The sequence below is a fragment of the Galeopterus variegatus genome, unplaced genomic scaffold (genome assembly GCF_000696425.1).
Source record: "Galeopterus variegatus unplaced genomic scaffold, G_variegatus-3.0.2 Scaffold7918, whole genome shotgun sequence".
NCBI lineage: Eukaryota > Metazoa > Chordata > Mammalia > Dermoptera > Cynocephalidae > Galeopterus > Galeopterus variegatus.
In genome coordinates this window covers 1-13,347 of record NW_007734029.1, presented here as the reverse complement: position 1 = coordinate 13,347, position 13,347 = coordinate 1, and the positions used below count along the sequence as shown (strand labels likewise).

General features: G+C 55.4%; 1 protein-coding gene across 1 annotated transcript; it reads right to left on the bottom strand.

Annotated features, from left to right (window-relative positions):
- Positions 1–3,315: 3,315 nt before the first annotated feature.
- Positions 3,316–13,245, bottom strand: LOC103607984 (T-cell differentiation antigen CD6-like; the record flags this gene model as incomplete). Its single annotated transcript, XM_008592429.1, has 10 exons — positions 3,316–3,380; positions 4,201–4,305; positions 4,576–4,830; positions 5,054–5,125; positions 6,721–6,843; positions 7,829–7,927; positions 8,657–8,797; positions 11,027–11,089; positions 12,275–12,577; positions 12,676–13,245. Coding segments are annotated over 10 exons (1,796 nt in total), but the record flags the coding sequence as incomplete, so codon positions are not given.
- Between the last annotated feature and the right edge of the window lie 102 nt (positions 13,246–13,347).

The window sequence follows — 13,347 nt, the reverse complement described above, 5'->3', positions numbered from 1 at the left end:
AGCCACTGCTTATGCTTGTGGCTTCCCTGCCGGGCTAGCACTCTTGCAGGTCAAAGCCTGGATGGCACTTATCTTGGCCTTCTCGGTCCCAGCTTGGGGCCTGGCAGGTGTGGGCTCGGTGAGGAACAGGCCTGAATCCCTGGGAGGCATAGAGATGGGGGAAAAGACCTCTATGTGAACAGCCCCCATCCTCCCCCCCAGGCCCGTGGTCTCCCTCTGGATATCAGTCCTTCTGCCATGTGTGACACTGTGCCCCCAGGTTGCCCAGGGGCTGAGAATGGGTAGGGGATATGTGCCTCAGAGTTTCCGAATTTCTGTGGTCTCCCTCTGGATATCAGTCCTTCTGCCATGTGTGACACTGTGTCCCCAGGTTGCCCAGGGGCTGAGAATGGGTAGGGGATATGTGCCTCAGAGTTTCCGAATTTCTCCTGGACTGAGGGGTGGAGGAGCTGGGGTGAGGGGGACAGCTCTGGTGAGGCTGGAGAAATGAGGGAGGACTCAGAAGTTGTCCCCATCTCCCTGTCTGAGCAGGGGCGGGGGTGGGGTGGCTGGGGCCAAATTGTGATCTCCCAGTGAGTGACCTTAGACCAGCCCTTTCCCAGCCCAGGCTTCAGTGTCCTCATCTGTGAAATGAGAGTGGGACAGCATGTTCTTCATGTCCTCCCGTGCCCCCAGCACCAACGCACTAAGACTCTGTGAACTGCTGAGCGTTTTAAGGAGATCTCTCGCCTGTATTAATTAACGTACTAATGAGAGGAAGCATTTATTGCCAAGCCTCTATCCCTCACCACTGCCTATGAGTTGCCTAACTACTCCTGCTGTGCACACTCTACAGACAGACTTACAGCAAACAGGCTCAGAGATGTTGAGGGACTTGCCTGAGGCCACACAGCCAGGACAGGGTGGAGACTGGTGTTGAACCCACTAGGTCTGAAAAAAAAAAGGCTTTTGCAACACCTCCCCGCCCCCACTGAGTCTGCTCCACCCACCCCAGCAGTGGCTCCTCCTCTAGGAATCCCCCGTGGCTCTGGGGAAGTTCAGAGAGCCCGAGGAGGGGGCCCATCCCAGCGGCAACCACATCCTGTGACGTTTGCCCTGGGGAGCGCCTCCTCTCCACCTGAGACAGGTGAGGGGGGAAGATAGGACCCACCCAGCCCCACAGGGATGGGTATCCACAGCCCAGCATCTTCTGTTCCCCCACCCCCCACCCCTCTCCCAGGAGGGCTTGGAGGAGAGATGACCCCAGCCCTCACCCTGTGGACAGAGCTGGGCACTGGCCATTTGCTGCGGGGCTAAAATTACTCCCTCTGAGTGAGTGAGGGATGGAGGAACTGCCCAGAGTCCTCTGTGAATCCGCTCCACTGTGTCCTCTGTATCTGCCAGCCCCATCTCCAACTCCTCCTGGGCTGGGCACAATCCCTTTGCCAGGCAGCTGTAACATGAAATGCCCTCGCCTTGTCCTGCCTCAGGAGCTTTTGGGGACTCAAGTTGGAATTCATTCAGCGCAGCGTCCCCTGCCCACCCAGCCAGGCTGTTGTGGAGCAGACAGGGGAGGGCAGTGGTTGCTGAATGCTCAAGGCCTCTGTCTCTGAGTCCATCTCCCCCAGGAGGGCAGGCCTGTGTCTTCTTGTCCATGTCCCCAGCATTTTTCATGGTGCTGAGCCACAGCCGGTTTTCCAGGTCACCCAAACACTTCCACCTCAGTGGACAGAGCTGCCCCCACCATTGCCCCTGCCCTACATACATGCACACACACGCATACGTGTGCACACACACACATGCACACTACTTGCACACACGTGCACATGCACACATACACACACACATGCTGTACGTAGCGGGTGCTGTTGGTGCTCCTCCTGGACCATTCCCACGGAAGACAACTTCTCACGGGATGTGCCTCTGACTCTGACCTGTGGCTCTCTGGGCACAGGAGTGTGCTCCGCTCCATAGTGGTGGGACGGTGGGTTAGTGTCCCTCCACCCATGACAGGCAGAGGGTGGTGGATCACTATCCAGCTCCCTTGCCCCTTGGTAGGACTATTCTAAGGTGTGTCTCCCATGGGCCCCAGCAGGACTGAGCCCCAGTTGCCCACAACGGCAACCTGTTTGTGAGCACACTCTGTATTGTCTTCCTTCTTTCCCGGTCTCTTGTCCTTGTTTTCTTACCAGAGCTTCCAGGAACCACTTCCAAATAAAGGACTTGAGCTCACGCCTTCCCTCCTCTGCTGCTGAGGGACTCGACTCCACTGCACACCACACACATGCACACACGCCCACAGCCTGAGTTCTATAAGAGTTCAAAGACTTTATGTCCTGGTTTCATTGAGCAATTCAGTTTAATCTCAGGATGCTCAGAGCAGGACACCAGAGTCTGGCCTGAGCCCCGGGCCTCTCTCTGAGGCTGCCTGGACACGTTTGCAGCTCTGGTGCAATGTCACATAATCATTCGTTCATCCTGGCAGCACCCTGGTTGGTCCAAGGAGACAATTGGGGACTCAGGATTTAGGGCAGCCTCTGAGCCCCTTCCTGGCAGACATCTCTGTACTCCTGCCCCCATAAAAACTGTGCCCATGATTTTGGGGTCTGGGCTGGGACCATTTTTGTAAACTTTAGAAAGCTGAGAATAAGGATCAGCTGTCGAGGAAGCTCAGAATAAGGGTAGTCACTGCAGGAAGGTCTGTGCCCCTGGTGGGGTCTGAGGATCTCTTGAGGCAGGACTGGCCTCAGGCCCCAGCCCCTTGGTCGGTGGCACAGTCATCCTGCTTGTGGTCAGCTGCTGTACCCAGGAAGGCTGTATTCCCTGCCCAGGTGTAGTTGCCACCCCAAGCAAAGGCCTGGGCCAGCTGGTGTGCTGCCCCTCCCCCAGCACCCACCTATCAGAGTGACAACAGCCGCTGGCACATGGGGCCTCCTTAGCAGCACTGGGCCAGGGTCCCTTTTCTGCCCCTCTCAGTAGCTCTGGGCCCTGAGCTGTCTGAGACTCAGGGAATCAAAGCACCAGACCCCTGAGGGTTGCAAGGGACCTCAGGAGCCATCCAGTCTGGCCCCTCCACACAGCTGCTAGAGGTGGCCCAGACACTGCTGTTGACCTTGAGACAGAGCTCACACCTCTGGGAGGCAGCATCCTCCATCCTGGGGCTCTGTTTGGGGCCGGGGCAGGGCTGTGCCAGCAGGGGCTGAGAGTACAGGGGATGGGGTTTCCTTCCATCTCTCCAGGGGGGTCTCTCAGCCCCATGGGGGATGAACTGGGAGGGTTGGGTGGGGCAGGGGAGGCCAGTGCGAGGGAGCCACCCAGGAGCCTCGGCTGGACAGTCTAGGCTGCTCCGATGTCATCATACTCATCATTGTCGGTGGAGTCGGGCTGGGGACTGTGGGACCCTGTGGGGCCGGAAGGCTAGGTCAGCGGGAGGCCCAGCCATTGCCCCTGCTGCTGTCCCATGGGACAGGCTGAGCAGGTCTGGGTCCACATCTCCCTTCCCCCATGATGCTGCATGAGACCATCTTATCATCTTGGTCACTGCCGTCTCCCAGGCTCGAATGTCAGCCGTGAGGGCAGAGCCTTGTCTGTATCCGGGCTGTAAACTCATCTCCCTTCCCCCATGATGCTGCATGAGACCATCTTATCATCTTGGTCACTGCCATCTCCCAGGCTCGAATGTCAGCCGTGAGGGCAGAGCCTTGTCTGTATCCGGGCTGTAAACTCACGCTGGCACAGTGGCTATGACAGATGACTGAGCGCTGGGAGACTCTCTGCTACCACAGCCTCCCCAAGGGGCCAGCCAGCTGCTTCTGCTTGAATGCCTCCACTGACGGGCAGCTCACTTCCTCTAGGACTCTGAGTCTTTCTCCATCCCATCCACATCCATTTTCCTCACTTCCTCATCTCCTTGTTTTGTTTAAAAATTAAAACCAAAAAAACAACAAAGAACTTTCCCCTCTTTTCTTTTCCCTTTCCTTTCTCCTTTTTCCCCTTTGGGCCCATCCACATCCATTTTCCTCACTTCCTCATCTCCTTGTTTTGTTTAAAAATTAAAACCAATAAAACAACAAAGAACTTTCCCCTCTTTTCTTTTCCCTTTCCTTTCTCCTTTTTCCCCTTTGGCTAATGTATCCAACAGATCCATAGCTCCCCCAACTCATCCAATCCTGAGTTCCTCTCTGTCCCGCCTCCCAAGGTCCCCTCCCCTGCCACTGGCACCTGGACACCCAAACTGCTCCACTGAAGGGGGCTGGGGTGGTGGCTGGAAGTTCTGGTACCACTCTCCGGACGAGGTGCTGGAGCTGTCATCAGCTGAGGACCCTGCTGGAAACCCCCAGAGCCAGTCACCCTCTGCCAGGAGACAGCCAGTGCATGACCCACCAGAGCCCCACAACTCAAGAGAGTCAAGTCTCTAGCTTGACAAATGAGGAAATGAAGGTCCAGAGAGGGAAAGAGACTTGTCCAAGGTCACACAGCGAGTGGCTGTGAAGCTGGGACTGGAATCTTGAACTCAGCCTTGCTAAGGATTCCCAGCCTTACACTTCCTCCAGCCAAGTTCGTTACAGGGTTGGGGGTTGGGGATGTGCAGCTTACCTGGAAAGGTTGTCCGGGAGCCAGCCAGCTCCAGGTTCAGGGGCTGTTCCAGGAATGGCCTCCTCTCTGAAGAAAACCCAGGGGGGTTCCATGGAGGGGGCTTGCTGTGGGGGCTATTGCAGTAATCCTCCCCGGAAGATGTGCTGGACCCACTGCTGCTCCTTGGGTGGTGCTGAGGGCCTAGGGGGAGGGGCTCTGCAACGCAGTGTCCGGGGATGGCAGCTGGCACGTGGGAGGTATGCAGCTCTTCAAGTCCTGGGACAGGAAAGGGAGAGTGGTGAGGACAGAAGCCATGCAGTGAGAGGACTTTAAATCAGACTCAAGAAAGTACGTATTGCCTGCAGGAATTGTTAAAGTCCGGAAAGACCTGATGAGGGAGGTTGCTGCTGGTACCACTCAAGGTGAGCTGAGCTACCGAGTCTGGAGGCAGGGCTGTCACCCTAATCACCCTTCCATGTTCCTTCCTAGCCCAACTCACCTTCCTCCAAGGGCGGCATCTGGAACCTGCTCTGCTGGACCTCCTCATCCGTGACCCGGTGCCGCTGGGAATCTGCAAACAGAGGTGGCAATGGGGAGGCGTGAAGGCTCAACCTCCTCATTCTGGGAGCCTGCAGGAGGGGCTGGTGTTCTCTGGGCTTGGGAGAGTGCCCCGTGGCTGCACAGGGCAGAGGACAGCCCTAGAGGTAGAGAGGGGCTTAGCTTTTCTCATCAGATCCCAGGCTAACGTCCTAATCCAGGCAGACCGCTAACTTCTATCTAGGGCACCTGAAACCAGCAAGGGGACAGCTGCTGCTGGCCAGAAACTCTAGTGCCCCGTGCCCTGCCCTCCACCTCATGCGTTGGCAGCTCTGGGCAGGAAGAGGGCCAATGTTTGCTCCTTTGAGGAACCTTCCTGGAGCAGAAGCCTTCAAGTTTCAGAATCAGAGAGACGGAGATTCATAGTCTTGAGAATTTGAGTGTCTGGGCTCTTGGGGTCAGCTCTTTTGAGCCTGGTACCACTGACTTGTAGTCTTAGTTAGAGGATTTCAGACTCTCAGTCTTTCATCTTACATGCCTAGGCTCAGAATCTCAGGTTCTGAGGACAATTCATCCCTGTGGCTCCCAAACACCTGTCCATGTTCCAACAGAGGTGGAATCATCCACAGCCCACCCAGAAGCCCTGAGTCAGCAGGTGGGGCAGGGAGAGCTAGCTGTTCACTGATTGTGCATTCTCCTGTTGTAGGAGCCCCTTGGCCTTTATCTAGCTGCCCAGGGTACGGGCTGCCTCCCCTGCTTCTCTTGCAGCTAGTAGGCTAATGTCCTGGACCGTGAATGTGAAGCAACGACGTGGGCATCTCCAGCATCCTGTCTTTGCCTTTCCTGCTGCCTGAAATGTGGACATGGTGGTGAGCCATTCTGGACCGTGTGGATGAGAACAACATCTTAGGGACTGCACAGCAGCCAGAAAGAAGGAGCCTGGGCCCTGCCAGGTTCTCAGGCACTGTCACTTGGGGGTCTCTGTCACACACAGACAAACTCTCATTCTAACTTAGGTAGTAGGATTGGGGCTCAGGAACTTTTGACAAGCTCCTAAGGGATCCCACAGTAGGTGTGGGATTCTCTGGTCTAGTCCAATCTCCCAGCATTGCCTGGGCCCTGCCTTAAGTGCTGTCTTCCTCTTTCCACCCCCACAGGCAGAGTGAGGAGCTGGACAAGCTGGCTGAGAGGTGCGAGCTGGCATAACAGTGAGGTCGGGCAGAGGGTGGTACTGCTGGGGTCGGGCAGGGCAGGATGGGACACAGAGGGGTATCAGAGTGCAAAAAACCATCCCAACTGCGTCTCTCGCCTGGACTCCCTCATGTCTTACACAGACACAGCTACCTTTAGATGAATATCAAGGGCCTAGTTATGATCTTAAGACCCTACACTGCCAGAGCCAAACATGGGAGAGATGGAGGTCAGAGTGGAAATGGCTGGAGATATCGAGATGTTTCCAGGGTTGCAAAGCACCTTGAAAACTTCAGTGTGGGTGGGACCATTTACAGGGGGGGTCTGCCCATGCCCTGCAGGGGTCACCCTACAGGGGTCACCAGGTGGGACCTACTGAAGGTAGGCCCTCTCTCTGATTCGGCAGGTGGGACCTTTGGAGCCTGGCCAGGCACTCACTGTAGAAGGTGGTCAGGGCCACAGGAGGCTGGGCGCTGAAGTCATAGTGCTCATAGTCTGAGTCCGAGCTGGAGTCCGAGTCCTTGGGGGGTGGGGCCTGGGCCTGGATGGGCAGCTTGGGAACTAGGGAGAGAAGAGAGTGGGGGGCATGGCAAGGTGGTGGGCAAGAAAGGCATAGGGAGAGGTGGCAGAGAGCGTGGATGGCAGGGACAGGAGACAGAGTGGCAGGGAGAGTACCAGGTGGCCCATCTTGTACAGGACTGCCCAGCCTGGGTTTTCCAAGCTCCTCCCACCCATTTCAAATATGGGGAACTGAACAGCATTTTTTAGTTTAGCAAACACTTAACACGGCACTCACTATGTGCCGGCACCATTCTAACACTTACAAATACTATCTCACTTAACTCTCGGAAGTCTGTGCAGCAGGTACATTATTATCTCCATTTACAGCGGAGGAAACTGAGGCACAGGGAGGTTCTCACCTTGCCCAGAGAATCAGGCAGTCTGGCTCTAACTCTCTAGGTTATACTATTCGGTGAGCGACTGCTCCGTGCTTAGCCTTGCACTAGATGGTATATTTATATTCTCTTTTCAAATATGTGGATACTGTGTGCAAAGAATATACTATTTGGCTACATTTTGTATTGGTTTTCATGTCATTGAACTCTTTCCAATAAAGGTGATTAAATACATTCATAATGCAATGTGGTGAAAGGATAGATGACTGATCCAATTTTTTTATTTACTCAGAAAATGTGAAATAAAACTTTGTTCCAGGAGAATCTTTATGGGACTCTGCAGGGCGGCTGATTGGGCAGGCCATTTAAAGAGGTGACAATATCACAAACCTACTAGCCAATTAGCAAAACAGAGCTTTCCTCCAAGGAACAAGATTCAAAAATGCCCTCAGCCTGTATTTGTCCAGAACTTGCAAGCCTAGGATGGCTGAACTGGAAGGTCACCTGTCCCTCAAGGTCCGTGAATGGGCTGGCCCAGCTCTCATCTCCAGCAGGGGCACTGCTTTGACCTAAGGAGTACTGACCCTCCAGAAGGTACATCCTTCCTGTCCTCCCCAGCCCTCCCACACCCAGGATGGGTGACATCCTACCTTCTTCTTTGGGGATAGTGATGGGGACCGCTTGATAGCTATTGATCCCTGCTGGGATGGTGGTGGGTAGGTGCTGATGGTTCACTGTAGCAGGGAGAGCTGAGGGAGGGGAGGCAGAGATTCTACGAGTCATTTTTTTTTTTCTTTTTGTCTTTTTTTGTGACCGGCCACGGGATGGCAACCCTCGGTGTTGCGCCCGCACCGCGCTCAACCAGTGAGCGGACCGGCCTCTACATGGGATCCGAACCCTCGGCAGGAGCGCCTCCGCGCTCCCAAGCGCCGCACTCTACCGAGTGCGCCACCGGGCCGGCCCCTACGTGTCATTTTTTTGCCCTCTCTCCCCATCTACCTGGTTCTGTTCTCGTCCTACTGCTCACTCTCATCCTTGCTCACTCCCCCAACACACACACACACACACACACACACACACACACGCACACACACACACGCACACACACACACGCACACAGGGTCTGGTCTTCCCATGGGACCCACACTGCTGGGCATGCTGGGAAAATCCTTTCCATCAGGAGGCGCTCCCCAGGGCCAGGGCTGGGTGGCCATTGCTGGATCACGCCATTCCTGCTGGGGTTCCCCCGAGGCTCACATCCCCCTGGGATGGCCGCACCCCAGGCCTCTTTCTTCCTGTCCCTGCACCTTTCCCATGGCTCCCAGAACTTGGCACCTACCATATTTTCCTTTAACTCTCAAGAGGATGAAGACTATGGAGATGAGTGAGGCAAGGAGGAGAATTCCCAGAATGATGCAGAGGATGAGGAGCATTAGCTCCCAAGATTCCTTGTCTTGCTCCCAGAACTTGGCACCTACCATATTTTCCTTTAACTCTCAAGAGGATGAAGACTATGGAGATGAGTGAGGCAAAGAGGAGAATTCCCAGAATGATGCAGAGGATGAGGAGCATTAGCTCCCAAGATTCCTTGTCTTCCATTTTCACAGTCACAGAAGATTCTGGAAACAAGAATCCCAATTTAGGGAGAAAGAGGAACAGACGCAGACTTCTCTTCATCCTTCTTGCCTTTGCGTTTTCTCTACAGCTGACCTACTTCCCTTTTTAACCTTTCTTCCTTTTTTCACTTTTTCCCAGCTGCTTTTAAGTGTCTGGTACATAGTAGCTGCTCAATTAGTGCATGTCGAATGAATGAGTAACTGACTCAATGAATTAACTACCTGAAACTTTCCTCTGACCACCAGCCTACAGGGATCTCTCTCTTTTAGCTCTTCAGTACTTTGTCTTTGTCCAATACATAATTACTGAGTGCCCACCATGTGCCGGGCACTAGGTCCTGGGGATACAAATATGACGAAAGTATCACAGGCCTTGAGGGGTTCTGTCTAGTGAGGAGGTCAACAAGTAGACCCAATCCAATATGCTGAGACACTTGCTGTGATGGAGGTATGAACAGGCACCTTGGGGGCATGTGGCCCTACAAGGGACACCTCATTCTCTATGGGGGAGGACTGGTTTCCCAGAGAAGGTGACTCTGAGCCACCCCTGGCCGTGAGCAGACCATCGAGAGAGCTGGGTCTTCTTTCTGTGCCTGGACCCCTCCTTCCTACCAGACACACCCTCCATGAGGGCAGGAGCGTGGTCAGTGATTCGGGCCTCCAGCTCTGCAGACCCTGTTCTGGTGATATCTTGCCTTCAGCTCCCTCTTGGCCTCCCACCTGCTTAGCAATCCTGGAGTCCTGGAGTGTCCCGACCACAAGGGCTGGATGAAGGGTAGTGACGGCAGCAAGGGAGAGGGCAGATGAAATCATCCCAGCACCCTGGTTGGGGGCAGTGTCTGCTTCCCCTGGGAGATGACCCCTTCCCTGTCCTAATTCTCCCCCGTCCCCTTTCTATCTGCAAAGGGAGCAGCTCGGGCCAGGATGGGGAGCTGGATAGCAGCAGGATGTGGGTGCAAGGGAGAGGCTGGGCTGTGGGGGCTATGGGGTGACCAATACAGAGGCGCTATGGCCAGGGAAGGGGCTGATGAATAGGCTGATGGACCGTGGGCTGGGGCGTGGTCCTCGGAGGCTGGGTCCTCTTTGCTCTTCTGGGGTGGCGTGGCTCCCCACCCTGACCTCAAGAAGAGTGCATGAGGGGTGCCATGGGCCTGGCAGGAGCTCACCCACAGCCTGCGTATGGTCTCCAGCATTTCATTCCCTCTCTGTGCCCTCATCCATGGCCATGGCCTCTGTCAGGACTTGGTGCCCCTTCACTCTGTCCCCATGCCCCTGTCCATCCTCCTCTGGTGTGTCCAAGAAAGGGTGAGAGGGAGTCAGGGGACAGGGAAAGGGAAACTAGGCCTGCCCCTGTGGGTGTCCTGGGGTGGCAAGGGGCTCTCTGCCTGGACTGAATAATCATAAGAATAGCTGATGCCCTGAGAGGCATACTGGGCACTAGGCCCTGTTCTGAGTGCTTTACAAAAATTACTTCACTGGAGCCTCGCAACTCAAGGAGAAAGGTACTATGATTATCATCTCCATTTTGTGTTGAGGAATCTGAGGCTCAGAGAGGTTAAGAATTGCCCAGCATCACACAGCTAGCAAAAGGCACGGCTGGGATTTGAGTCCCAGGAGTCTGCCCTGTCACCAGCCAAGCTACACACAGCTGGAGGACAGATCAAGCAGAGGTCTGGAGTTAGAGCCTTGGATGCAAATTCAGGCCAACAGAGCTGGCTGTCACTTCAGCCTCGGAGCCTCAGCTTCTTCCTCAGTGTAAGGGCTGCAACAAGAACTCTCCCATTTGGCTGCTGAGAAGAGTAAAGGGCTGGGAAATAATGGCTGTAAAGTGCTAGGCCTGGCGCCTGGAACATAATAAACACAGCAACTGGGCCTCGGCATCCCCACCACTGGCTGGGCCAAGATCACCTCTGCTCGAGGTGGTATCAGACCAGCTTTGGCTCTCTCTCCAGCTCTATCCTCCTGCCCTACAGGAGCTCACAGGAGAGTTGGGGGGCGGGTGTGGACTCCTGTCCACCAAAGATCAGGACGCAGTGAGCTGCGGGCTGACTTGGCAGGGAGGGGAGGTAGCAGGAGCTCAAAGTACCCAGGGAGCCCCAGGAGGCAAGTCCATTGGCTGCAGATGGGGGATTGGGGAACAAACCATCAGTCCCTCCCACCCCCCAAAGACGCACACACACACGTCCGTGCACACCCAAACTTCTTTGACACCACACAGCCAGCAACACTCACCTAGAGTGACCGACTGGACACTTGCAGGGACTTCGGTGGACAGATTGTGCAGACTCCGGGAACCTATCAGAAAGCACCACCCGATCACTCAACACATATTACTGGGCACCTACTGTGTGCCAGGCATTGTGCTAGAGACTGTACGGGACAGACAAGTGACCTGGAACTGGGGCCTTTTCCACCCTCCTGCAATAAGCAGGAGCTCAAAGATTAAACGCTGGGAAGGCTCTTTGGTTAGAAAAAGCGGCTAACAGATGAATTATCCCTTCTTTCTGTATAATCTGCTACAGACAACAAATCCCTTTTCCATTCAGTCTTTAATTTGTTCTTATGGTCTCAGGCAATGGGGAACTGACATTATCTTCATTATTATAATCAGCATTCCCACTTGACAGGTATGCTTACCATGGAATGGAGCTTACAAACCCCTTGTAGATATTATCTGATTTCCCAGCTACTGTGTGAAGTGCCTAGTATCAGCATCCACATATTTATGAAACTGAAGCCCTAGGAGGTTAAGGGACTGCCCTAGCCTCAGAGCCAGAATTTGTAACCAGATGTCTGAACTCGGTAAGAATGCTAATACCATGTTTCTTCAGGTCTAACACTTTTCACACTTAAATGCCTCTGAAATCGGGATGACGGCCTCAATCATTATACTTGATGGCATATCAAGAGTTTGTTTTGACAGCCTTTGTTTTACTTTATGGTACATAAAATAATAATGGCATGACATAATCAATGCCATCTTAGATTTGGTGAAATATGGTAGAACCCAACTCATAGAGTGAAAATGAGGCTTAGCTGGAATTAGAGCTACGGAGTGCTTGGCACTGCCTGGCACATGATTAGGGTTCCAGATGCTGTCAAGGACATTATTATTAGTGTCTCCTAATATTATTTTTATGGTGATCACCAGTCCTGGGATCACAAATTGTTTTAAACTCTTGAGCCAATTCCAGTCAAGGGGGAGGGACCATTGCTTAGCACGTATTAATGTCTTTATAAACATTTGATTCATGATGCTGGGGCTGAGTCAAGCCTCTGTAGAAAAGAACGCCCTGACTGATTAGTGATGTCTGCCTGGGCTCGGTAAGGGCAATGGTCCCTCTTATGCCAGTATTTGCCATTGCTGATCTAGTCCAAGCTGTGGTCCTTGGGCTGCAAGCTCTTAGGATTTGGACTCAGGTGGAACTCTTGGTCCAAACTGTGTGTGTGTGTGGAGGGGGGGACAGGTGTTAGGGATACCTGAGCAGAGGACCCTGGCTGCCAGCGACTGGCTGCAGAGGTTGGAGTTGTTGAACCGCCAGGAGCAGTTGGCAAGTGTGGGCTCCGCTCCGGTGCAGGAGTAGTACATCCTGCCCGACAGCGAGTGGGGCAGACCCTTGGGTCGTTCGACCACGGTCCCACAGCCCAAGGCCCGGCAGAGCACGTCGGCCTCCGGCGGGTACCACTCGCTGTCACAGACGGTGCTCCATAGCCCTCGGAAGTACACCTCCACCTGTCCTTCGCAGGGGTCCGCGCCCCCGGTCAGGCGCCAGGACTGGTGCTCTGCGGGGGAGGCGCACGGGGCAGGGTCAGGTCAGGATCCTGGGGGCGGGGGAAATGCCCGCCAGCCCAGAACCCCCTCCACGAGGCCGCGCACTGACCTGAGCACACCACGCCCGCGTCCTCCTTGTGGCCGCAGTAGTGGTCTCCCGGCAGCCCCGGGCAGTCCCACAGGTAGGCCTCGGTCCCGGAGCAGTTCACCTGGTCCCGGTGGATGGGCCCTCGGCCGGGCGCGAAGTGCAAGCCGGGCAGGGCCTGGACTGCCCAGCCGCAGCTCAGTTGCCGGCACACGACGTGGGCGTCCTCCAGGTCCCACGTGTCATCGCACACGGACCCCCACTGGCCGCGCTCCAGCATCTCCACGCGGCCGGCGCAGGGGCCGCCACCGTCCACCAGGCGCAGCGCGCGGTTCTCTGGGGGTGGGAAGGGTTTGTGGATGGCGGGGCACGGGGCTGGGCGGGGCCGGGAGGGGTGATCGCGACCCGGCAGCACGGTGGTGGGCCGGGCTGTGGGCCCAGTGAGAGGGGCCGAAACACGGCGGGCAGGACTGGGAATCCTCTCGGGGCTGCCCGCGGGCAGGAGGAGCTGCGGGCTGGTGGGAGGGACTAGACACCTGCTGGGCGGGGCCCGGGGAGCAGGTGGGGGGCAGGGGAGCCACCGCGCTAAGGGACCTGGGGGTATGGGGGAGGGGTAGAGACAGGACCAGAGATGAAGGGGGCGGGAAGGCGGGCCCGAAAGTAGGGCCAGAGACCGGTTTAGCATTGGGAACTCAA